The 25,497-nt window shown below is 39.1% G+C and overlaps 1 protein-coding gene across 11 annotated transcripts in view; it reads left to right on the forward strand.

Moving 5' to 3' along the window:
* The window catches only part of IMMT (inner membrane mitochondrial protein), a 39,840-nt gene extending 14,586 nt beyond the window's left edge, over nucleotides 1-25,254 (forward strand). For 2 of the 11 annotated variants that reach the window (XM_025868256.2, XM_025868254.2), the window contains 13 exons: nucleotides 349-538; nucleotides 5,269-5,380; nucleotides 7,065-7,202; nucleotides 7,558-7,653; nucleotides 10,436-10,572; nucleotides 13,057-13,160; nucleotides 14,613-14,748; nucleotides 15,448-15,577; nucleotides 17,459-17,473; nucleotides 18,992-19,215; nucleotides 21,815-21,946; nucleotides 22,920-23,049; nucleotides 24,313-25,254. In XM_025868256.2, coding sequence (XP_025724041.1) covers nucleotides 349-538; nucleotides 5,269-5,380; nucleotides 7,065-7,202; nucleotides 7,558-7,653; nucleotides 10,436-10,572; nucleotides 13,057-13,160; nucleotides 14,613-14,748; nucleotides 15,448-15,577; nucleotides 17,459-17,473; nucleotides 18,992-19,215; nucleotides 21,815-21,946; nucleotides 22,920-23,049; nucleotides 24,313-24,926 — 2,158 coding nt within the window. In that variant the 3' untranslated portion in view covers nucleotides 24,927-25,254. Of the gene's footprint in view, nucleotides 1-348; nucleotides 539-5,268; nucleotides 5,381-7,064; nucleotides 7,203-7,557; nucleotides 7,654-10,435; nucleotides 10,573-13,056; nucleotides 13,161-14,612; nucleotides 14,749-15,447; nucleotides 15,593-17,458; nucleotides 17,474-18,991; nucleotides 19,216-21,814; nucleotides 21,947-22,919; nucleotides 23,050-24,312 lie in introns of those variants that run through there. The other 9 variants (XM_025868250.2, XM_073897443.1, XM_025868251.2 and 6 more) reach the window with 9 other exon arrangements.
* The last annotated feature ends 243 nt before the right edge of the window (nucleotides 25,255-25,497 follow it).

Below are 25,497 nucleotides of genomic sequence, written 5' to 3' on the forward strand. Positions count from 1 at the left end.
TTTTTGGGTTCAGAGGAAATCTCTTGATTGTGAACATCTTGAATTTTTTTTAACATCTTGAATTTTAACTGTTACAGGGTAGATTACTTCATTCTTCCTACTCTAGATATTACTGTACTTAAAAAATATAGTTATCCATAAGTAAATGTTACTTTCCATTGCAGACATGTTTTAAAGCAAATCAGGGAAAGATGATGTGCAGCTATAGTAATAAACTTGGCTGCTGTGATCTGAATCAGCAGTAGAGGGGTAGAGGTTAGAGGTCTTTGAGACTCTTACATTGGTCTAAGGAAGTAGGTTTGGGAGAACCAAGAAATATAAATGTGTTTCCTGTTTTCTTTCACTTAGGTTGTCCCCTGGTAAAATTGCTGGAGCTGGCCTTTTGTTTGTTGGTGGAGGTATTGGTGGCACTATCCTGTATGCCAAATGGGATTCCCATTTCCGGGAAAGTGTAGAGAAAACCATACCCTACTCAGACAAACTCTTTGAAATGGTTCTTGGTTCCCCACCTTATCCTGTTCCATTGCCAGAGAAGCCGGTAAGAGTTTTAAACAATATTTCAGTTTATCCTATGGAATACTTGTAAAAGCAGGTTGTTTTCATCCTGAAAATATCTTATGATTCAGTAGAACTTGCCAGATGTGTGTTTACTAGTTTCCTTTAACATTAATTTGTAGAGTTGGATTTTTATCCCTTCTGAGTTAAGTGTTCTCATTTAGTACCCACTACATAGAAAATAATTGCGTGGCATATGAGGGTAAATGGAAGAGGCTGCTTGGGCAGAGGTAACTGGTTGTCCTGTGGATAGAGGGTGGTTGTGACAGTCTACACTGGTGCAGCTATCACGCTCTGACTTACAACACTAAAAACATAAACATAGAATGGTCATGACAGGGTGCCTGGGTGGCTCAGTTGGTTAAGCAGCTGCCTTCGGTTCAGGTCATGATCCTGGAGTCCCGGGATCGAGTCCCGCGTCGGGCTCCCTGCTCAGCAGGGAGTCTGCTTCTCCTTCTAACCCTCCTCCCTCTCAGGCTCTCTATCATTCTCTCTCTCTCAAATAAATAAATAAAAATCTTTAAAAAAGAATAAAAATAAAAAAATAGATATTTAAAAAAAAAAAAGAATGGTCATGACACAGAACCCAAGGGGTTATAGTAATGTCTCTTTTTAGACCACAAGAGTCACAGAATTTTCAGCTACTTACTGATTGGTTGACAGGAATATCTTCTGGTATTTCTGGAACTTTGTACATATTCAGAGTTTGAACCTCCCCCTGCCCAGGCTTAAAATTTTTAAAAACATCTTAAATAATGGTTCATTCAAACAACTGCTTGAAAAAAAATTTACAAAAGAGATCATGGAGTTTTGCTCATTTGGTCTTGGGTATTTCTTTATGCTGTGAGGCTGGACATGGCTGATCAGTACTTTCTTAGAAATTGGGTGGACTTCTGTTCTCTAGTATCTAGCATAGTCTAGAGGTCAGTCCTATCACAACATTAATAATTGGAAAAGCAAGTGTCCTCTCGCACCTTCCCCTGACCCTGTCATGCTTTTTCAAAATAGTCTTCCACATCATTTCTTCTTCCATATGAACTTTATAATGTCTGTGCTGGCCAAGAGAGACAGTTTTGCGGCTTCAGTAGTCAAGGAACAGATTTCTGTGGATTCATTCTAAAATCTTGGGTCTATTTTAACCTTCATGACCCAGGAGAAGTAGCTGAGAGCAATTCTAGGAGTAAGGCTGAACAGTTGAGAGTAGTGTTCTTTTCTTGCTTGACATGACTTCAGGTGTCATTCTTTGTAGATTACTTGTGTTTCTCTCTCTCAGGAGTCATGGCCTCTTCTCATTCCACTTTAGCTATCCTTACATATTACATCTATTACATTTCCACTTGGATTACTTGGCAGGTCCATACTGCAGCACCTCAAAAGTTACACTCTTCTTGATTTGCTTTTTTGTGTTAAAGGTAGTACTATGATGTCACATAGTTAGGTTAGAATTCTTAGGTTCATCTTCATAGTTGCCTATATTTTGTTAGCTATCATATCTTGTTTAATCTCTGATACTTATGTTTTTTCTTGCATTACAACTGTCATCCCATTTCTGACCTGTATCACTTCATATCCAAACTAGACCTGTTCCCCCCCCCCCCCCCCCCCAAGACTTTCCCCCCAGTCTCCACCCCGGAGATCTCTCCTCCTATCATAATCTAGGCCATCCTTATGTCAGTACCAGAGAATCTTCTAAAATAAGTGCTATCACATTTTTATGATATTTTCATGTTATCATTTATTAGTAACTTTTATATATTTATTATCATTTGAAAGACAAGACCACAGAATGAAAAACTAGAGAGACTTTAGACATTGTTTCATGTTCTGAATAAGAAGAGTAAATAAAGCCAGGAGTGGTTAAAAGTTAGCCTAGGAGCTAGCCATTTGTAAATAAATAAATAAAGCTAGCTTTATTCTGTAGTTTATGGTTTTTGCTGGTTTTTAGGTTGACATTTAACACACTTGGCAGTCTGGCTCTTATTTACCTTTCCAACCTTATCTCTGAATGGCCCTGCACATAAATCCTTAGCTTCATGCCAGTTTACCTTACAAATAAATCTTGTGCTTTCCATCATTTATTCAGCAAATGTCAATCAAGTGATTGTTATATACCAGACACTGTTTCAAGGGCTGGTGTTAAAGCAGAGAGCTAAACAAAGGTCGCTTCCACTTGCACAACTTTTCCCTTGGGCTTGTACCCAGAGCGGCTTCCTTTCTTTTGCCTACTAATGTTCTCTTCAAGACCTACATCCTTTACTGCATGCACCAAAGTGTTTTTCTCACCTCTGAATTACAGTAGCAGTTAGTGTTTTATTTTTTTAATTTTTACCATTTATTCATTCTCTACTCTTGCACATTGTTACCAACTTCTTGCTTTTAGAAGCTGTGTATTTTATTTCATGATAATCCTTTTGGTGCCAACATGATTATTTATGCATAGATAATAAATATTGAGAGAAGATAAACTTAAAATCTTTTTGATGGACATGGAATAAGACCTGCCTAAATGGAGACAAATATTATGTTCCTGGATAGGACTTAATATCATAAAAATGTCATTTTTCTCAAACATACACATTTCTCTCAAATTTCCCTTAAATTTGTATATATTTGACAGAAATGACAATTGTACACACACACCCACCCACCCATATACACATACACCTAATAAGAATTCTAATGGATTTTTTTAGACGTTGAAGAATTGGATAAGATGATTTTAAAATTCACATGAAAGGATAAATAATGTACTAAACTAGCCAAGAACATTTCAAAACAGTTTTGGGTTGGGGAGGGGTCAGAGGACACTTGCTTTTCCAGGTAATTGACTTTGTTATAGTCCTACTTTAATAGAACAATAAGGTTTTGACACAGGATTAGAAATTAGAGGAATAGAACAACTTAGTCTGGAAATAGGTCTTTTTATACACAGACATACATACACACACATTTATTGTGAGAATGTGAGTTGCTAGAACCGTATGTAAAAGCGATCTGTTAATAGCTGCTAAAAATATATAATCTCTTTGACCCAGCACTTCTTTTGGCAAACTATCCTACAGATACCACACTACAGTGCTTTTCAGTTACATGGACAAAGATTTTTTTTTTAAATAAAGATTTTATTTATTTATTTGTCAGAGAGAGTGAGCATGCGTACAAGCAGAGGGGAGCGGCAGGCAGAGGGAGAAGCAGGCTCCCGGCTGAGCAAAGAGCCTGATGAGGGACTCGATCCTAAGTCCCTGGGATCAGGACCTGAGCCGACGGCAGATGTTTACGGACTGAGCCATCCAGGCACCCTGGACAAGGATGTTTAACAACAAAAAAAGCAGGAAGCAGCTTGAATGTCCAAAAATAGGAGAGTAATTGACAAAATTCTAGGGTTGCAGATACATTAAGATATGCAATTAAATTAGGATGTTATACAACTGAAAATAATTTCTTGACCTGGAAAAGAGAATGTCTGTGATAGATTAAATAAATGAAAACAAAACCAAGAACTGAGTTACATGATAATTTGTATAATATAACCCTATTTTGGTTTGTTTTAAAAAATGAAAAATTGTATATGTATATATACCTGAACTTATGCTCAAGGGTGGAAGGATAATTTCAGGCTATTGGCAGTGGCTACCGGCAAGTGCTGGAAGGGAAAAGAGTAAAGAGGCAAAGTAAAACCATTAATATGTCTTGATATTATTTTGCTTGTTATAGTGAGCATGTATTTCATGATTTAAATGATAAAATTTTACTAAAAGAAAAGCACATATTTCTCATTTCTGATAGTGACAAAGTTCAGAACTATATTGCATTTGAATAGTCTTTGAGATATCTGAATCCCATTGCCAAGTTCTGGCAAAAAATGGCACATCACAGGTGGTAAATGAAAATATTTCTGTTACTCAGTAATTTTTGCCAGCACATCATATGGTAGTCCTGTTAGTGAACAGGGTCTTAAACCTAAGGCAGATGGTAACTGAGGAAGCGAAAATTGGGCATTACAATAGGATTGTGTTTTCTCGTGTGCAGTTGCATGAATCTGGAAGATTAAAGAAACAAAAAAACCAACATTCAGTTTTACTCAGAGCCTCTGAAAATTGTATCTAACTGAATGTATGCACAAGGCAACAAAATTTGATTTAGAAAGCAGATGGAAATGGTCTGCTCAATGTTGTATATGTAAAAGAAACGGTGTTTAAAGGGAAGCCTCCAGGGGCGCCTGGTGGCTCAGTCGTTAAGCGTCTGCCTTCGGCTCAGGTCTTGATCTCAGGATCCTGGGATCAAGCCCGGCATCGGGCTCCCTGCTCAGCAGGGAGCCTGCTTCTCCCTCTCAAACTCTCCCCCATTTCTCCCTCTCCCACTCCCACCTGCTTGTGTTCCCTCTCTCACTGTATCTCTCTCTGTCAAATAAATAAATAAAAATCTTAAAAAAATAAAGGGAAGGCTCTGCTTCATGTAGTTTATTAGTTGCCCTAAGAGAAGCCTCTGTTACTATGAAAATTGGGCCAGTCATTTGGAATGAAGTTTTTGGGTTGCATTTTTCTAAAATGAAAACTTCTCTTACCTTACTGTGGTTAATAAGATATGTAATATTGTGAAGTGTTAACTTAAAGCCTGATATGCTTGGATTTTGAAATAATACACGTTACTGTATGCTGCCTTAAAATAAAAAAAAAAAAGTATTTGAAATGTTACATGTTTTTTATTTCCAAGATTCAGTCTGGTCCACTAAAAATCTCTAGTGTATCAGAGGTAATGAAGGAATCTAAACAGCCTGCCTCACAACTCCAAAAACAGAAGGGAGACACTCCAGCTTCAACAACAGGTACCTATACTTAGAATCAATTTTTAAAAATTGTAGGTAAATGAATTGTTTTAATGTATTTGTACCCAGGGTCAAGAGGGGGCCCCTACCCCATGAAGCACTCTTCTGGTCCTTCTCACCAGGGAAGGAGTGTTTACACCTATCATTTGACACTCATTTTAAGAGTTGAGTGGGATATGGAATTGGACTTTAATATGAATAGCTACTGAGTGAGGATAATGGCAAGAATTGTCTTGTCTACAACACTTTTTCTTTATATTTTTCTTCTCTGACTCCTAGCCTTTCTCTCTTCTTAGTGATCTAGCTGTGGTCTGGGGAATTTTTTTTCCCCATTCATGATTTGCCAGTAATTCTATCCCAATTTACTGCACTTACCTACTCTAACCTGCTCAGTAAACATTTCAACTTCTGTGTTTCTCCTTAGTCACTTCTGTCCTTCTTGACTTTCTTTCATTCAGCAAATATTCACTGATTGTCTACTATGTGCCAAACATTCTTCTAGGCACTGGGGCTATAGCAGTGAAGAAAATAGTAAAAACAAACACAAACTATGCAAATATTTCTTAGTAGGATAAGGGGAGGAAGATTATATATAAATATATGTAAAGTGTATAGGATGTCAGAAGTGATGTGTTGGGGGGGAATATTGCAATTTGAAATGGAGTGGGTAAGGAAAGTCTCACCTGGAAAGTGTCATTTGAGCAAAGACTAGAGAACAGTGAGGGATTAAGGCATGTATAAAAGGCTGGTGGGAGGAAAGCATCCCAAGCAGAGGGATTAGCTAGTGCTAAGGCTTGGTATATTTAATTAGTAAGGAGCACATGAAGCTGGAGTGGAAGAAGAACAGTAGAAAATGAGATCGAGAGGAAGCAGGAAGCCTATTGTGGCAGCCTTTGGAGGCCATTATAAGCATTTTGCTTCATATTCTGAGTGGGTTGGGAAGGTGGTAGGAGGGTTCTGAGCCAAGGGAGTGATATCTGACTTCTAATAAGATCACTTGCTATTGCGGAGAGTAGATAAAGGGACCAAGAGCAGAGCAGGGAGACCAGTTAATAGGCCTTGCAGTAATCCAGCTTCATCTCTTAAATGGGACTTTTAGTTTATTTAAATTTTCTTTTTCTCTATTATGTTGCTCTTTTTTTCTCCTCTGTTTTACCTCTAGAATTATTGTTTCTTTTCCAACACTTGTTTATCAGCTCTTGATTTTTTTCAGCCTTCCTTTCTTTTGTGTTTAAAACTGTCATACTGTTCTTGCTCACAACTCTTCTTTCATCTCTACACTGTTCAAAGCAGTTAAAAAATATCTTTTGGTTACTTCGTTTTGTCTACCTTCTTCATTACAGGCCCCTTTTTCCTTTGTTACTACTTTTCCATGTTATGTAAATTTTATGCCTACTTCTCATATGTTAAGATTTAATGCCATTTAGTACTGTTACTAGAAGCCCTGCCTGAGAATGGTGGTGCTTAAAGTGTAAGAGACTCCTTTCTCTTGTGCATTTCCCACCATTGTCCATCTTATGTGGGTTTGTGTCTGTGGGGGACAGGGCCATAGTCTGTTTGCATGTTTGAGTAGTGACAGTACATGCGTTTGTGTCGTGAAGTGGGTGTTAGTTGTAATAGATTCCTGTGTGCTTCTGTGTTAACCCAGGAAACTATAAATACCATGAGTAACATATATTTATAGGACCTACAGAGGCAGCTCAAATTATTTCTGCAGCAGGTGATGCACCGTCAGTCCCAGCCCCTGCGGTTCAACATGAGGAATCTATAAAAACTGAGCACCCTGGAATTGGTGAAGGGCAACCCAAGCCTGCAGCTTCAGGTAGTTTATATTTGTGGTTTTATAAATGATTTGTTCATCAGAACTATTTAATGCCTAGGCAACCTCTAGACAGTCTGTAAGTACCCACTTATACTGGTTTTATTTCCAGACTTGCTTAGGGAATTTTTAAAATTTCAGAGTCTGAGTAAATCTCTGAAAGCAAGAGGTTTAAGAGCTGATCCCTTATTTCTTCATGTTGGAATCACTGACTGATGATGTGGTTTTAGAATCCTAATGACAAAATGCCTTCAGTTGATAGAGCTGGCAAGTACAAACGATGGTGTTTTTATATCCCTCTGAGCTATTGAAATTCTGTGCTGAAATTTGATTTCCTCTTATTTACTTATGCTGCAAGAGGAAGCATCCTCAACTTCTGTACGGGAGCGACCACCCGAAGAAGTTGCAGCTCGCCTTGCACAGCAGGAAAAGCAAGAACAAGTTAAGATTGAGTGTATGTAAACCAGACGACTTCTGAAGCACTTTGGGTCATGTCCATCAGTTGCTGTCTTCTTCAGCCATTGGCACACGTTTCTCATCCATCAGCTAGTTTGGTTTCTTTAGTGGCATTTGTCTGTGTACCACCTTTATTTCATCATTTGTATTCTTTCCATTTAAACTTTTACCTGGGTAACAAAGGCTATTCTTAGTGTACAGTTGGAGAAAATTCCGAATAATACTTGTACTTAATCCATTTGTGTTTATTAGGGTTTGTGCTAAAGATTCTTTGTATTCTGTGGAACAGAAATTGTTTATGTTTTGGCAGCTTCCCTGAGAGTCTTTTAATTGCTGTGGTTTATTACCAGCTTCTGGACTCTCTCTAGTAGCCTCCTTATCGGACATTGGTCGCAGTGGAATGTTATATACATCGCCGGTTTCCAGCTAACTGAAGCATATTCCTTTTTAAGTTTCGATTTTATGTTAAACTTTTTGACGGTTTTAAAAAATGACACTAGATACCTAAAAATGTATTTTCTGGTCTTAAGGTGCAGGGAGCATCATTTATTGTACTGGGCAGTATAGTGATGTCTCTGGAGGTAGGGGATATATAGCTTTTTCCTGGACTGAGAGCTGTTTGTTTTAAAGTCTTATGGCAGCTGTTTATAGTTGTTTGTTTCTCCCCATGTCTTATTTCTGCTTGTCTGTTTGTCTTGAGTGGTTCTTGTTTCCCTTCTAATGCTTTGGTTCTGCCCTACCCTGAGGAGGCAGGTTTGTTGAAATTATGTAAAGAGTAGAAGGGACAGAAGGAGTATAGGTGCAGGGCTTAGTTTGGCTCCCTGGATTTTGTTTTTTGTTTTTTTTTTTATGTGTTGTGAGTTTTGGCCATGGTTACAAATAATTGGGAATGTTGAGTATTCGACTTCTAAATAAGTGAAATATTTCTATATTTTTTTCCCCACTTCCTAATTTTTCCTGAATTCTCTACTACAGCAAATCAAGATAATTTTTTTATTCATATTTTTTTATTTTTCACTTTTCCCCTTTTATTATGTAGACACCTTGAAGTAAGTTGTACATTTAAGATTAGTGATGTCTGCTGTTTCATCATGCTCCCTTTTTTTTGGGTCCACTTCTTATCTTTCATTTTGGGCAAAGTGAAAATTGTAAGGATTTTGTCTGTCACCTCTTAGTTTTCTCCCAAGCTTTACTTTTAAAATGTGTGTGTTTGTAATTCTTGTCAAGAGTCAAAGCACCAGGGACACCTGGTGGCTCAGTCGGTTAAGCATCTGCCTTTGGCTCAGGTCATGATCCCAGGGTCCTGGGATCAAGTCCCACATTGGACTCCCTGCTCAGCGGGAAGCCTGCTTCTCCCTCTACCCCTCCCCGCTGCTCGTGCTCTCTCTCTCTCTCTCTTACTCACTCTCTGCACACAGAATCAACAAGTGGAATTACATCAAACTAAAAAAGCTTTTGTACAGCAAAAGAAACAACTAACAAAACAAAAAGGCATCCTGTGGAATAGGCGAGACTGTTTGCAAACCATATGTCTGATAAGGGGTTAATACCCAAAATATATATGGAACTCCTACAACTGAATAGCGGAAACAAAACAAAATAAGAAAGAAAGGGGGGGGGGAAAGGAGGAATCAAAGTACAGTGAGTAGACCTGAAGAAGACTTGGAGCCTGTGGGCCACTGTGAAGTGGTTTACTGTTCCCTGTGCTCTCATGTCTTCCCCACCCCGCCAACTCATGCATGTTCCCTCCCTGCCTCCTTTTCTCTTTGTACCCCTCTCTTCATATCCCCTGTGCCTTTAGGTGAACCTCAGTCTGACGCTCGTGGTGTGGTATTTTCTCATCATCAGCTTTCTCCTTTTATCTCCGTTGCCCAGGTACTGCAGGTGGTTCAGAGGTTCCATTTGTTCATCTCTAGCTTATGCTTCTTTTGCTCAAAATCACCTTCTGTTTTTGTTTTACCAGCCAAACATATTTCCCTTTTTAAATCATCTGATATGTGATAAATTAGTCTTCTCACTGGCTTTCTTTCTTCAGATGACCATTTTGCCATTTTAGTATTATGTCTGGAATCATCCCTTGCTTTATTTTTTTTTAAATTAGGTTTCTTTTTGATTCCTGAAGCAGGATATAGAAATATGATCTTAGTAGATTGTAGCCTCTTGCATCTTGATATATGGCTGCTTCTTGAGTTCTCTTACGGAAAACACTGTCCCTTCCCAAACCACCTTTTCTTTTTTGTTGCCATGTTTCCTTATCTTTTTCTTCCTCTTGTCTGTCTGTTATCTCCTTATATCTTGGTGATATAAGTTGCTCTGAGTATCCCTTCATGCTGAGGAGATACTCTTTTTCCCTGTGGATCTGTACTATCATTTAAACTGAAAAATGCTGGTGGTTATACTGAATTTATAGCCTCTAGTAGCTAAAAGGGGCTGAACAGTGCCTTAAACTTTGTTCCTCCCATTTGAAGTATATGCTAGCCTTCTTTAAGCAATTTTTTCTTAAAAAAAAACCCAAAACACTTTCTATTTTGAAAAAAATTCAGTTGTATATAAAGGTAAAAATAGTATAATGAATCCCCATAGGTCTCTCCACCAGATTTAGTAATTACTAACATTTTACCATACTTTCCAATGAAACGGATTCTCTAAATCTGTGTGTTTTTGTTTTTTACATTTTTGAGGAAATGCAAAAGAAGACTCAGTAGGAGAAGAAGGGAAGTTTACATTCAAGTTATTTAGGGGGGAGGGATTTGTTATTTTAACTGTTCTGTGTATTTCAGCTGTAGCCAGGAGCTTAGAAGATGCTCTGAGCCAAACTGCTCACATCACTCAACAGGCCATTATAGCTCAGAATGCTGCGGTGCAGGCTGTCAATGCGCACTCCAACATCTTGAAAGCAGCCATGGACAATTCTGAGGTGAGCCGAAGAATGGATGGACATGTAGTACTTAAGACTGATTTCTTCCTTCTAGTATGGGCTTTCTCCCACTAAGTGAAGACTATCTAGAGTAACTTTTTAAAAAATATTTATTTATTTGAGAGAGAGCAAGCGAGAACACAGGCAGGGGGAACGACAAGCAGACTCCCTGCTGAGCAGGGAGCCAGATGCGGAGCTCGATCCCAGGCCCCTGGGATCACGACCTGAGCCAAAGGCAGATGCTTAACCAACTGAGCCACCCAGGCGCCCCTAGAGTAACTTTTTTTAAATAAACAAGGCAGGAAAAATCTTTGCATGTTGTTTTTAATGAGTTTATTATAGTGCTTTATCTCACAACAATGATACGGTACAAGAATGAGTTCCTATTTGCTTTCATATCTTAATAGTGCTTGAATATTATTTGCTTTTTTTTGCTTTAAAATTGCCAACCATTTTTAATTTAATTTTTTAATTTTAAATTTTAATTTTTTTGCCAATCATTTTTTCAAATACACTTTTTACTTTAAGGTACTTTTAGATTGTCACACAGTTATAAGAAATAATACCATTTTCTCTTGATTTTGGCTCAGGTCATGATCTCAGGGTCATGAGATCCAGCATGGAGCCCCACATCTGGCTCTGAGCTGGGCATGGAGCTAGCCTGCTTAAGATTCTCCTTCTCCCTCTGCCCGTGCTCCCCCCCCCCCCCCCCCCACCCCTCCCCCCCCTCAAAAAAAAAAAAAAAATACAGAGAGATCCCATGTACCTCCAAATACCAGCTATTTTATTATTTTTATTTGTTTGTTGGGTGTGGAACCCAGCATAATCATGACCCTGAGATCAAGACGTAAGCTGAGATCAAGAGTCGGATGCTTAACTGACTGAACCACCCAGGTGCCCCAAAACCAGCTATTTTAAATGCTTGTGTTGATTATTTAACTTATGTTGAGCACATAAGAGAATAAAGTAATTACACTGATTTAAAACTGTAATACTGGGACTTAAATTTTTTTTAATAATTACATTCAGTTATTCAGTGTATAAAAATATATCTAGACACCAAGTCGTTTAAAGAGTAAAAATAAATACATAAACTGTGAATCTCAGGGATCAGGATCTTGTGCCATAAGTAAAGTTACTTTGCCACTATAACTGTTTGCTTTTTACAGAATTTAAACACACTTCACATTGTTTTAGTCCTACACACATACATCACAAAAAAGTTAGAGCTCTGATGTAAACAGCTAGAAATTACAACCTTTAAAAAAAAAAACAACTTAAAATTCTGGTTTATTCAGTGTCCAACAAAAAAATTTAAATTTCAGTCAGAGTTCAGTCAGGAAAGTGGAAACTACATGGAGAATACTTAATATTTTGGTTATACAGGTGTGGGAAGGCTGTAAGTTGTAGAGTATCAGGAATTTGGGTTCAAACTGAAATAGACCGGTATGTTTCAGAAGAGCACTGATTAGAAGCTTTAAATGTCAATGGTATTACTTTGGTGAAAGGCTATGTAAGAGGGTATTTCCTCTTCGCAATGAATGCACAGTATGTAATGCATGCGGATTAGATAGTATGAAATCTATTAAAATCAAGATTTTACAACTAAAGGACATCTTACGGTAGTGGTTAACTAGATTAGGGGATATTAGCTGGTGTTATAAAATTATCAGAAACATGAATGAACACGTTTTGAAATGTTAAAAATGGATTCCAACTTGTGTAAAAAGAAAAAAAACTGGTGGTGCACAAAGGCTCTTACAATAGATAGAGAATTACTTTCTCAAAACAGTGTTTGGAAACCATTGGTTGTGGCTTGATAGTAGGGGAACCTAGTGTCTATTCTACAGAACAGCCTATCCTTGGACCTCTAAAGATTTTCAAAGAGGACTTTTGTGTGTGTGTGTATATATATATAATTAACATTTTATAAAATTCAGCTCAAGGAGGGGGTGGATTTGACAATAGTTGATTTTTACTTTACCAGTTACAGAGGGTCATTTTTTAGGATAATGTTTTGTAAGGACTGTACAAATGTATAAACTTTCTACTTATTCTTAAACTGATTTTGGTAGACCTGTAATTAAGAGAAGTTTAAATATTGGTGCTTCATTAGCACCAATATTTCAAGAATAGTCAACAAACAATTGATAGTTATTGTTCTTATTAACCTTTTCTGCTTCATAATATCCTTTTGTGAATCTAATAAAAATATCATCTCTTCTTAGAAAATGCTGATATGCGCTAGAACACAGTCTTTTACAGTTTTGATGGTTGGTATTGAGGGGGGTGTTGATGGGGTTCATGGACTTCTTTGGTTCTAACCATGAACCTTAGATGAAGAGACCCTACTCTGAAGAAATGTCGTATATAAGTTTTTACCTTTGAATTTAATGCCCTTGTTTCTAAATTTAGCCACGTTGGTGTATCCTATGACTGTATTGGTGGTTATTCATGTTTGTGTAAGTAAAACCTTTTGTTTAGATTGCAGGTGAGAAGAAGTCGGCTCAGTGGCGCACAGTGGAGGGTGCATTGAAGGAACGCAGAAAGGCAGTCGATGAGGCTGCTGATGCCCTTCTTAAAGCCAAGTAATTACTCATGGACTTTAACAAGTAATTAGGGCCTCCTGGTGGCTTTCTTTGGGCTGGGTTTTTCTTTGTACTGTCAGTATGGAAAGAGGAGGCAGAGAAACCCTTCGCCTTCACCTCTACTTGATCTCTATTGGTGTCAGGACCACAGAGGTTTAAAAAGGAGGGAGGGAATAAAATATAATTAGGCCAAAGTAAATTTGGCAGAAACCTATATAAAGGATCTTGTATAAAAAGCCGTTTTTCTTTTAGGTGATGTATCTCGACAGATTTCTGAGGCTCTGCCATAATTTCAGGATTTTTCAGGGGTGGTTTGGGCAGTTTTATCAGAATTTTGAGAGTATGTTTGAGAGTATGTCTTTTTGTCTTAGCTATCAAAGTACCCAGTACCTCGTCTAGTTTTATGCCACCCTGACCTTGATTCCTGGAATTTGGCTAAAACTAGGATCAAGCAAGCCAAGTATCAAATCAGCCTCTGATGATGGAAACCTACATGTGACTAAAGGGTCTCTTCAACCTTTCATTTTGGAATCACTGTCATTCAAAATTTTGGTGTCTTTTTTTTTTTTTTTAAGATTTTGTTTATTTGACAGAGAGAGACACAGCGAGAGAAGGAACACAAGCAGGGAGAGTGGGAGGGGGAGTAGCAGGCTTCCCGTGGACCGGGGACCCCGATGTGGGGCTCGATCCCAGGACCCTGGGATCATGACCTGAGCTGAAGGTAGACGCTTCACGACTGAGCCACCCAGGAGCCCCATTCATGTCATTTTTAATAAAATATTATTCATAGAGAAAGAGAAGTCTTCTAATTCAAGCCAGCATATCTTTTAGGAGATTTAAGACATTATGCTCACGTCACTAAACCTTGAGTCGGGGCTCTTGAGTTCTTTTTTTTGTGGTGGGTAGGCTACAGTTCATCCAATTTGTGAAACATTCTGAATCATGAGGGCTCCTCGAGACCGAGCTATATTTGCTCAGTGAGCTCCTTGACTTCCTCCCTTGCTTCCGCCTTCTTTAAGCTCTCTCTCAGCTGAAGGGGAATCAGCCTAATCCATACAAAAGATGCCATTTATTGAGTGCACTCAATGGGACAGGCACTGTGCCAGGTACTTCTCTTTAATTACTTCTAATCCCCATACAAGGGTGAGCACCAAAGGAGAGACTGATCTGGGAGTTGGATCCAGGTTTTCCTAGTTCTGAAGCCTGTGTATTTCCCTCTACACCATGCTCCTTCTCTGGTTCACGCTAGTAAATCTAGCTTCTGACCAAGCTGTTCTCAGTTGTTAGTAAGGAAAGCTTCTCTGCCTGTATTGTGAAAAGACACTGAGTAATTTTTTTCAAATTGTATTTTGTTTGTAGACTCTTAACAGTTGTATGCTGTATTTACATCAAGCTCTGCTAAAGTTGATGAGGAAGAATACTAAATCTTTGTTTTGCTTTATTGGTTTCCAGAGAAGAGCTAGAGAAGATGAAGAGTGTAATTGAAAATGCAAAGAAAGAAGAGGTTCCTGGGGTCAAATCTCATATAACTGCCGCAGAGGGGAAACTTCACAACATGATAGTCGATCTGGATAATGTGGTCCAAAAGGTGCGTTTCTTAGGTCTTTTACAGCATTAAAAAAATTTTGTTTTTAAAATATTTATTTGAGAAACAGTGAAAGTGAGAGAAATCACAAATGGAGAGGGAGAAGCAGACTCGCCGTAGAGCAGAGAGCCCGATGCAGGGCTTGATTCCAGGACCCCAAGATCATGACCTGAGCTGAAGGTAGACGCTAAACCGACTGAGCCACTCAGGCGGCCCGCATTTTGAAATTTATAAATACAATCCTTTAATCAAAGGATTTGAAGAATTCAGGAAAATAATAAGATTCCTTTCTTTCTCCCTTTTCCCCTGCAAAGAATAGAAGTTGTTATTAATTTTAAAAACTTATCTTGGGCACAAAGTGGATAATCCATTATTCTCAATACTTTTTATAATAGGTAATATTTTTCGTCATGCCTCTTAAATGAAAATTTTAATTTTGTAGCAGATCTTCTGTCTGCACTAACGTAGTCTGTATGGGTAGTTTCCTGTGACCAGAGAAAGAGGGACACGGGCATAGTAAGATGGTAAAGGGCTTGTCTGAATTACAAGGCTTATATTCCTTTTTCTGAGCTTTAGCTTTCTCTCTATATATTATTTATGTATTCCCAGCCAACATATAAATACATGAATATAATTTCTTTTTTTTGGATGGTGATGGTAATTTCTGTTCACTTTAACCACATACCCCCTGTATTTGTTCAGGTCAAAGCAGCTCAGTCTGAGGCTAAGGTTGTATCTCAGTATCATGAGCTGGTGGTCCAAGCCCGGGATGACTTTAAACGGGAACTGGACAGTATTACCCCAGAAGTCTTGCCAGGGTGGAAGGGGATGAGTAAGTACTACTGAAGTGTTGGTACTTTACTGTTTTTGTGTTTTAACAGCCGTTCAGCTAAACTTGCTTTAACTCCATTCATCGAATCCAAACACCTCTGGTATGCATATCTCATTTGGTGACAGTACAGTGTTTTCCACATTTTATTTCCGTCATAGCCATGATAGGTGACAGTGCTCCCATGATTTTAGCTATGGTGGACACAAGTTCCAGCCAGTGTTTGATTCCAGAACCAGTGGTTCTCTTCAGGTCTCTGCTACTCAGGAATAAAAAACTTTAAAATTATATAATTTTAACCTTAAATCTATTAGAATATTTTATATATATACATGTAAAATTATTCAAAGCCGTTGGTACTTTAAAAATATTTGTAATGAATTAAGGCACGCCTCAGGACTGCTCTGTGACAACATTATGGTTGAAAACAGCCTTGGTGAGAAGGAAATCATCTGTATGACTGTCTACTTGCAAATAGCTCAGAATGCAGGGAACTTTGTTAACTTTGTTTTATACAGTGTAACTGCAGAGAATAGCCACATTTTCCTGAAGTGCTCTGAGAGTACTAACAGTCACATAAATTACCAGTCTTAACAAATTCAAAATACTCTTGAAATGCTGCTGTCTGTTAGAAGCTGAACGTCAGGTAGGAACTGAACTGGTGTTCTAGGCCCCTGGGCTTCGGTCAGAATGCATATACTACCTGATCCAACTGGTTAACTCCTAGGTATGTGCTTAAGAAGACACACGGCTGCTCAAGGAGACTCATAAAAATATTCATAGCAGCCCTGTATTTGTAAGAGCAGAAAAATCAGAAACTGCTAAATGTGCCTCCCATGTGGCAGTATAAATGAATGAACCAAAACTACATCTCTTAAACATAAATGTGAAGAAAAAAAGTTGCAGAAGAATACGTAGAGTAGGATACCACTTACATGAAGCTTAAAAACAAGCAAAACAAAACAATGTGTTGTTTTAGGCTGTGTGTGTGTGTGTGTATATATATATATATATATATATATATAAAAAATCTAAAAAAAAATGAATGGTAAACACTATATTTAGAGATAGTGGTTACCACTGTAGGCTCCCTTTAGGGGGAGCCTAGGAGGATGTTGCCAGGATGGGAAAATGAAGTGCAGGTTGTAGATTGTCATTATTTCCAGGGGACAGTTCCTTTACTGCTATAGACTAGTATATATAGTCCTATTTATGTGCCTTGTTGAGACTGACATCTCATTTTCTTCATCTTGCCAATTTTTCCTGCAACACTGGGACAGATTCCTGTTTTTTTGGTCTAATACCAGATTAAGTAGTTGACTTTTAGAGCCATTTGGTGTGAAAAATACCTGTCTTTGAACTTTTTGAATTCAAGGGTCATGCCCATGATGTTAAGCTCATGCTAAGAGGCAGGAGACTGACTGTGGTTCCCCTTCCCTGTCACTGTGTCTTCAAGGTGGTGCTGCTTGTGATAGAATATTGATTTCTTAAGTATTTGAAATGTTGGAGAGGCCTGGTACTGAGAACAGAGTCCAGACTGGGACTTAGTGAAATACGCTAAGTAATTTCTAATGGGGGGCAGGGGTTTCTGTGTAAAAACTAAGTTGATTGCTTTATCAAAAATACAGATGAGCCCCTGGAAACCAAAGCTACTTTTAATATGAATGACTCTCTTATTTTGTAAAATGTTAGCATTTACCTTGATTTATATTGCCTATGTCCTTTTACGTTTTAGGAAATAAACTCTATTGTTTTGCTTATGCTTGTTCTACTACTGGTAGTAGAAAAAGTTTCTTGTTCCCCATTTCTTTTTGGATATTACTATTTAGGTTAATAATTGAAATATGTATGTTCTTTTTTTCAAACTCTTCTTTTTCTTTGTAGGTATTTCTGACCTGGGTGAGTAATTTTGTGTGTTTTAAATTTAAAGACTTTTTTTTTTTTAAGATTTTATTTATTTGAGAGAGAGAATGAGAGAGAGCACGAGAGGGAAGAGGGTCAGAGGGAGAAGCTGAGCAGGGAGCCCGATGCGGGACTCGATCCCGGGACTCCAGGATCATGACCTGAGCCGAAGGCAGTCGCTTAACCAGCTGAGCCACCCAGGCACTCTAAAGGCTTTTGTTTTGTGTCTTAAAATACTGAAGTCTTTTTATTTGCCTATGATTCTTATACTAAAGCATCTAAATAATTTATAACAGAATTACATTGCATGTGATAAATCTGATTTGGATGTTTTGGGCATCCATGTGCTCTCAGGAACAAATGTTTCAGTGACTGGAAACCTGTAGATAGAGATATGTATATATTTTAAGCTTTCATTTTGTAAAATTTCAAACATTGAAAAGTAGGAGGAAACTATAATCTCATTGATCCATAACCCAACGTCAGCAATTGTCAACACATGGCTAGTTTTTGTCACTTATTTCCCCAGTTTATATTGAATCAGATCCCAAATATCATATATCCTTTTCAGTTGTAAATAATTTCCATATGTTTTTTAAAAAAACATAAATCACTCTATCCTTATCACACCTAAAACAATAATTCCTTAATGTCATCATATGTGTATTTAGTGTTAAGTTATCCCCAATCATTTTGTAGAAAGAGGTTTTTAGTTGTTTTATTTCAGTCAGTATCCAGAGGAGCTACACGTCTTGAATTTGGTCAGTAAGTCTCTTAATCCCCACTTTGTTTTTTGCTTCTCAGTTCTTTAATTGTGGAATTGAGTCATTTATCATGTATTTCCCACACTCTGGATTTTGCTGTTAAAGCTATAATTCTTAACCTATAGTAATGTGTCAGAATACTTTTGGAATGTGAGATTTGAAAACAAAACACATGCTTAAGCCTAAATCAGAATCTTCTGGCGTGTGTATTTTAAAAAGTTTGACAAGTGATTCTAATGGACAGCTCTGGTTGCACATCTTTGTCCTGGGTAACACCATCTGTTTAAGAAAAGATATACAAACTCTTACTAGAGAAAAGTCAGAGAATCTGAATTTGAGATTTAACAGAAAAGAATATTAGGATGCCTTTTATGATGAATCACAGTTATGCATGAACGAAAATATAGAAGTGTATATATATAAACTGTCTTTAGAGGCAAAATTAGGGTGAATTATAAAATCTATTTATATTTAGTTGAGATTGGAAGTACTAATTGGGGTTCCTGGAAAAGAACTGATTATATACTTGAAGACCTACCTAAATTACTTCACTTGGGATTGAACATGCCTTAGTTGGACACAGGCTGTGAATTTCTCATGGCAGTGGAGAATCTAAATCTGCTTCAGAGGGTTAGCTACCCTTTGCTTTCTTTACAGCTGTTAAAATTACTATCACTTGAAGCAAGTACCTTGTAGATGTATAATTTTCACTGGTGAAATCATTAACATTTTAATGTAATATTCTGTTTAGCTGACAAGCTGTCTACTGATGATCTGAACTCCCTGATTGCTCATGCACATCGCCGCATTGACCAACTAAACAGAGAGCTAGCAGAACAGAAAGCCACAGAGAAGCAGCACATTGCACTAGCCTTGGAAAAACAAAAGCTAGAAGAAAAGCGGGCATTTGACTCTGCAGTGGCAAAAGCATTAGAACATCACAGAAGTGAGATACAGGCCGAACAGGACAGAAAGGTAGAGGAAATGAGAAATTTAATGTCAATCAACTTGAATAGCTGCTTCTAGAGATAATACCAACAGTCATTTACTTTAAAATATTAGATGTAAATTGTGCCGACCCACCACTGAATGGAGCTTTGGCCCTTGTTCTAGTCAGAATTTCTAGGGAAGGATTGTTGTAGCAGAGTTCTTTTATGTTGAGCAGATGCAGAAGTGAAAGAAATAATAAGCCCTTGGTATCCAAGATTATCTACTTTATCTTTTCCTGGTAGAGCCTCTGTCCCCTAAAGCAGTGCTGAAAAAAAAATCTCTGTTAGATTCTGAGTGTCTTTTTCTCTGCCAGTGTTTTGGTTAAGAATGGATGAGATCACTCTTTTAGTCTTCTGTCAGGGCACATCATGTATTAAATAGGTGTCTCTGGGATGATTTGGGCACCTGAGTACTTATCCTCCCTTAAGTGAGCACTGCCTCCTCTGTGAAGTTCTTTCTTCCCTAGGCTGTCAGGACACCACACTCTTCTGGCCTTTCTCCCACCTTGCTGGCCACTCATTTACCCCCTTCTTTGCTCAGCCTCCCAAATAGGAGCATGTACTGGCCTTGGTTCTGAAACCTTTTATCCATCTAAACTGTCTCTAAGTGCTCTTATTTAGACCTGTGACTTAGACGGTTAAATCCTGTCCATCACGGGGACATTTATGTTGCTGGCTCTGGCCTCTGCCTTGCCTTCAGGTTCCTCCTGTCCAGCTGCTGACTTGGTGTTTCTGGCTGGCTTTTCAGTAGTTGTTTGAAACTCAGCTTGTCCAAAACAGATTTCTTGACTGTCCCCAACCTGTCTCCCAGCTGCTCAGCTTGTTTCTCTCTAAATCTTCCATCTACCCAGCGGCGCCTGGGTGGCTCAGTTGGTTAAAGCGACTGCCTTCGGCTCAGGTCATGATCCTGGAGTCCCAGGATCGAGTCCCACATCAGGCTCCCTGCTCGGCAGGGAGTCTGCTTCTCCCTCTGACCCTCTTCCCTCTCGTGCTCTCTCTCTCATTCTCTCTCTCTCAAATAAATAAAATCTTTAAAAAAAAAAAAATCATGCTTAGTTGTTCCTCTGTCAACTTTCACATCCATCCACTAACACATCCAGTTCTGCATCCAAAGTAAATCCCAAGTTTGTCCATTTTCTCCAAGTCCAGATTATCATCATAACAGGTTCCCTGCTTTCTTTTTTTTTTTATCCTTTTATTTTTAAGACTTACTTATTTATAAGGTGGGTATAGAGTGCAAGCTTGGGGAGGGGAAGAGGGAGAGAGAGCACAGAGCCCAAGATGGGGCTTGACCCCAGGACCCTAAGATCATGACCTGAGCTGAAACCAAGAGTTGGCTGCTCAACCAGCTGTGCCCCCCAGGCGCCCCCAGGTTCCCTGTTTTCATAGCCATCTTTCTGTGTTTATTTATATGGCACTTGGTCCTCCTAAAACCATTCTGGTCAGACACTAGGCTGCTGAACACCTTGCGCTGATGGCCCCCTGCATTTAATATAAAATCCAAATTCTTAACCAATACCTAAAAGGCCTCTTGATCTCATTCCTGTTTGCTGTGAGCCAGACTTCCCTTAATTCCCTTATTGCCTGTATTTGCCAGGTGCCCTGGTTTTTTGTTTGGTTTTATACCTTGACTACTTATTCTGCTTTGGGGTGTTTGCTCTGCCTCATACATTGTTAATGCTTCTTTTCTTTAAACCTTAGTTCTAAGCTTGGATGTCACCTCAGCAAGGCTTTTACTGTTCTTTCAATGCAGACTCTCTGTAACTTTCTCTCACAGTCTGAGATGTCCGATTTATTTATTTACTGTCTGATCCCTCCATTGAATTGTACATGATACACATCCAAGCATATAGTAGGCACTGCCGGGCACAGGATTGGCACTTCATAAATACGTATGCGTTGACTGAATGGGTTTATTCATTACTTCTGTTATTGCTGAGAAGAAGTAAGTTATGATATCCAGGTACTTAGTATTAAATAATTTGTAATATGACCCATGGCTAATTGTTAGGCAAGATGTGATAGGCTTTTCATATTTTTGGTTAGATCTGGGCTCTGTTGTGAATCTAAATTCACAGTTTCAGAGCAGTTTTCTTTGTTTAGAAAAAATTGTATAAAGTAACTGCCAGATATTTATTTTATATTTAATAATTCTTTACAGTAGGCATTATTATTCATAGATCACACAGATGGTTGTGGTGAAGCTGTGTTTGATCCCAGGTTGTAGTTCTTTTTTGCCATGAGTTGGGATTTGTTAATTGTCACAGGAGTGTGTGATTCAGGAAACGATAGTGTTCGCCTTACATAAGATACAGCCTGGTGATATGGGAGAAACCGAATTGGGGGCCAGAGAGACACCATTTGAAATCTGATTTTTGCCACAGCTGTGTGACCTTGTTTTTGAGTCACCTTCCAACGTTCAGCTTTCCTGATGGATGTAAGAAAAGTTAGGAACGTGTCTACATGCGTGGCACTTCAGAGCGGCTCAGGACACGGAAGCTGCTGTCATCCTTGCTGCTAGTCTTTCTCTTTTTCTAAAAGCAAATGTGGAGAATTGAGAACTAATCATTCCTGTGGTTTCACAGGTAGAGGAAGTCAGAGATGCCATGGAGAATGAAATGAGAACCCAGCTTCGCCGACAGGCTGCTGCCCACACTGATCACTTACGTGATGTCCTTAGGGTACAAGAGCAGGAACTGAAATACGAATTTGAACAGGTGAGGACCTGTGCGAGAGTATCAGGGGCCCTTCGGCCTCCCTTTCCCCTTTAAACGAACAGTCTCTCCTTTCCTTTTCATGTGCTCTGTATGTCATTCCTCTGAGGGTATGGAAGCGTGGGCACCTAGCCTCGGTGCAGCGGGGCCTTTGTATATTTGTAACACTGCTGCCTTTTACAGAAAGATGTACCTATGTTGTTATTGATCATGTGTGTTTTGTATCTGTGTCCTAATTACTTGGAGCCTTCAAAGCTTTAGGGAGGGTTAGTACAGGGGGTTTCAGAAATGCAGATGATACTTGACATGTGTAACTCCTGCTTTATCTCCACAAACTCCTACGGATTATGTGGTCATGCTCAGATTTTTGTATCTGAGGAAACTTCCCAGAGAGATTAAGTTCGGAAATCACAGCAAGTTAGGGTATCTTTAATCATAATTCGTTTCTATTCAGCAAGCCATTTATCTTAACTTATTTTGTCTCACAAGAAGAGAATGAGGTTATCCACGTAAGGAGATCTTCCAGAAAATTGAATTTTATGCCAATATGAAAAGGTATTTTACTTTAAATTTATTTGATGGGTATTTTTCTGAGGAAAACATGAATATATAAGCTCTTGAATCAGGGATATTGAATACAGTGTAATCTATTGTGTTGGGGTGGCAGTACAGTTATTTTCTAAAGTTAGCATTTTCTCCTTTTGTAATAGCTTGCTTTCTTCACCTCCTGGTCTGCTTTCTCTAATACTAGGTTCTGTCAGTAAATTTGTAGAAAATCACATACATCAGCTATGAGTTTTAGGAAATTTTTGAGACCTTACACATAATGGAGGAGTTTCATGACAAATGTTTGGAGATTTTAAAGGCCCTCTTTGCTTGTGAGATGGCAGTTGCTGGAAGACTGTAGTGTCCCAATAAATGCCATGCATTGAAGTAGCACCACTCTTTTCTGGACACTGTTTATGTTTTATTTCAGGACCTGTCTGAGAAACTGGCTGAACAAGAGTTACAGTTCCGTCGGCTCAGTCAAGAGCAAGTTGACAACTTTACTCTGGATATAAACACTGCCTATGCCAGACTGAGAGGAATCGAACAGGCTGTTCAGAGTGAGCGCATGGGCCTCTTATAATTTTATTCAGTCCAACTTTTTTAGGATAATTTTTTGGTAGGAGGACAATGGGATACATGCATTAGCATTAGGGCATAAAGATGCTGAAGTCATGCTATTAAATTTTATTTCTGAGAAAATTAGCCCAGATTTGATACGTTTGGAACATAGAGAGTTTGTGAGAGGAAATTAAAAAGAATGTAAAATTAAATACTTGAAGTTTTACTCGGTGTGTGTAAAATTAAATACTTGAAGTTTTACTCGGTGTGTGACAGACTGGAGATCACCATTAACAAGGCAGGTAACCCAATACACTTTGGTTATGTCTCATGTGTCCTGAGAGGAGCAAAAGGCCAGTATATCCCCATGCTCGCCCTCTGGCTTTTGCCGACCTATCTCCAGTCCTGGTTTGGAAGTGGTGGTTTGTTGGTTCCGCCCACCAGATGCACAGAAGTTATTCTGAGGCTTCTGTGTGCCACACTGAAGGGGAAATATCCTGACAGTAAGGATGTTGATAAAATGAGGTTTTTTGGGGGGTGTTCCAGAGCCTCTTTGTCAGATAAGTATAAAAATAAACTACTCATGAAATTCCAAGATCAGTATTCCGTTAAGTTTACTTGAAGTGTGCCATTCCTTTGCAGGAAGTTTCTAATGGCATTAACAGAAGTCTTAAATGCCTAATTTAAGTATGTTTCTTTCTCAAATATTCTAAAATAAATACCTCTGAATTAGATACCATGTGTTGTCCTAGATGTGACAGAAAGAGGGTAAAAGAGACTCAGTTGTGCTTGTGCACATACATCCTTCCAGTTTTCTTCATGGTTTTACTAAAAACAAGTCCTCATCGGGGCACCTGGGTGGCTCAGTCAGTGGAGTGTCCGGCTCTTGATTTTAGCTCAGGTCATGATCTCACAGTCATGAGATCGAGCCCTGCGTTGGGCTCCGCACTGGGCGTGGAGCCTGCCCAGGATTCCCTCCCTCTGCCCCTGCCCCTCCCCTGCTCTCTAAAAAAAAAGGGGGTGGGTTGCTCATCCTTAGGTTTGCCATAATTGCCTCATGAAGAGGCCTGCTTCCTCAGAAAGAACACCCCAGAAATGGTGGTGGATGAGGTTGGAAGAGGCTCTCTCTGGCCCCGTCGTTCACACGTGTGGCTTTAGCCTGTTGAGGGTGCAGGGTGCATCAGATCTCTGGAGGTATGGAGAAGGACATGTAGTCAGCTGGAGAGAAAAATGTTTTTCTTTGCCTTTCTTTTTCCTGCTAGGTCATGCAGTGGCTGAAGAGGAGGCGCGAAAAGCCCACCAGCTCTGGCTGTCGGTGGAGGCGCTCAAGTACAGCATGAAGACTGCATCCGCAGAGCTGCCCACTGTTCCACTGGGTAGTGCAGTCGAGGCCATCCGAGTCAGCTGTGCCGATAGTGAATTTGCCCAGGCTCTAACTGCAGCTATCCCTCCAGAGTCCCTGACCCGTGGGGTGTACAGTGAAGAGACCCTTAGAGCTCGTTTCTATGCTGTTCAAAAACTGGCCCGAAGGGTAGCAATGATTGATGAAACCAGAAATAGCTTATATCAATACTTCCTCTCCTACCTGCAGTCCTTGCTCTTATTCCCGCCTCAGCAACTGAAGCCACCCGCGGAGCTCAGCCCTGAGGATATAAACACTTTTAAATTACTGTCCTATGCCTCCTATTGCATTGAGCATGGTGATCTGGAGCTGGCAGCAAAGTTTGTCAATCAGCTGAAAGGGGAGTCCAGACGAGTGGCACAGGACTGGCTGAAGGAAGCCCGAATGACCCTAGAAACTAAACAGATAGTGGAGATCCTGACAGCGTACGCCAGCGCCGTAGGAATAGGAACCACTCAAGTGCAGCAAGAGTAAGGTCTAGGAAGAGTTTTGTAAAGTCATATTTTATGTGAAAGGGAATCAGCAGTGATACATGAAGGGTTTGCAACAGGGTCCCAGAATTGTCTAGAAAGGAGCAGGTTACAAGTACTGTTCTAAATGTTAACACCTGTTGCATTTATATTTCCACTTGCTATCATGTCAGTGAACTCCAGGAGTATTTTCTTTGCAACTTGTGTAACATTTTCTGTTTTTCAGGTTTTACTGATCAGGCTTGTGAGCCAGTCAAAATAATGTTTGTGATCCCTGTGACTATTGATTTTTCCTTGGAGCAAACTGAATAAAACAAAAAGATGAAAACTGAGTAGCTTATCCCTTTTCAGAAAGTACCATTTCTAGTTTTGTTGTATGCGTAGACAATTTCCTTGAGAAGTGGCAGCAGCAGAGGTAGGAAATCCTGGGTACTGAGTTTCCAGGTCATGAATTGGGTTCCAGAAGTGCAAGGTCTGTTTTTGGCTTTGAAGGTTCTGGTGAACTGATTACTACTGGTCAAACTCAAGAGCGATGTACAAGGCACAATTGCCAAAATATTTATAATGGGAGATAT

Source organism: Callorhinus ursinus, unplaced genomic scaffold, assembly GCF_003265705.2.
Source record: "Callorhinus ursinus isolate GAN/ISIS: 27379988/994484 unplaced genomic scaffold, GSC_fseal_2.0 scaffold10, whole genome shotgun sequence".
Classification (NCBI taxonomy): domain Eukaryota; kingdom Metazoa; phylum Chordata; class Mammalia; order Carnivora; family Otariidae; genus Callorhinus; species Callorhinus ursinus.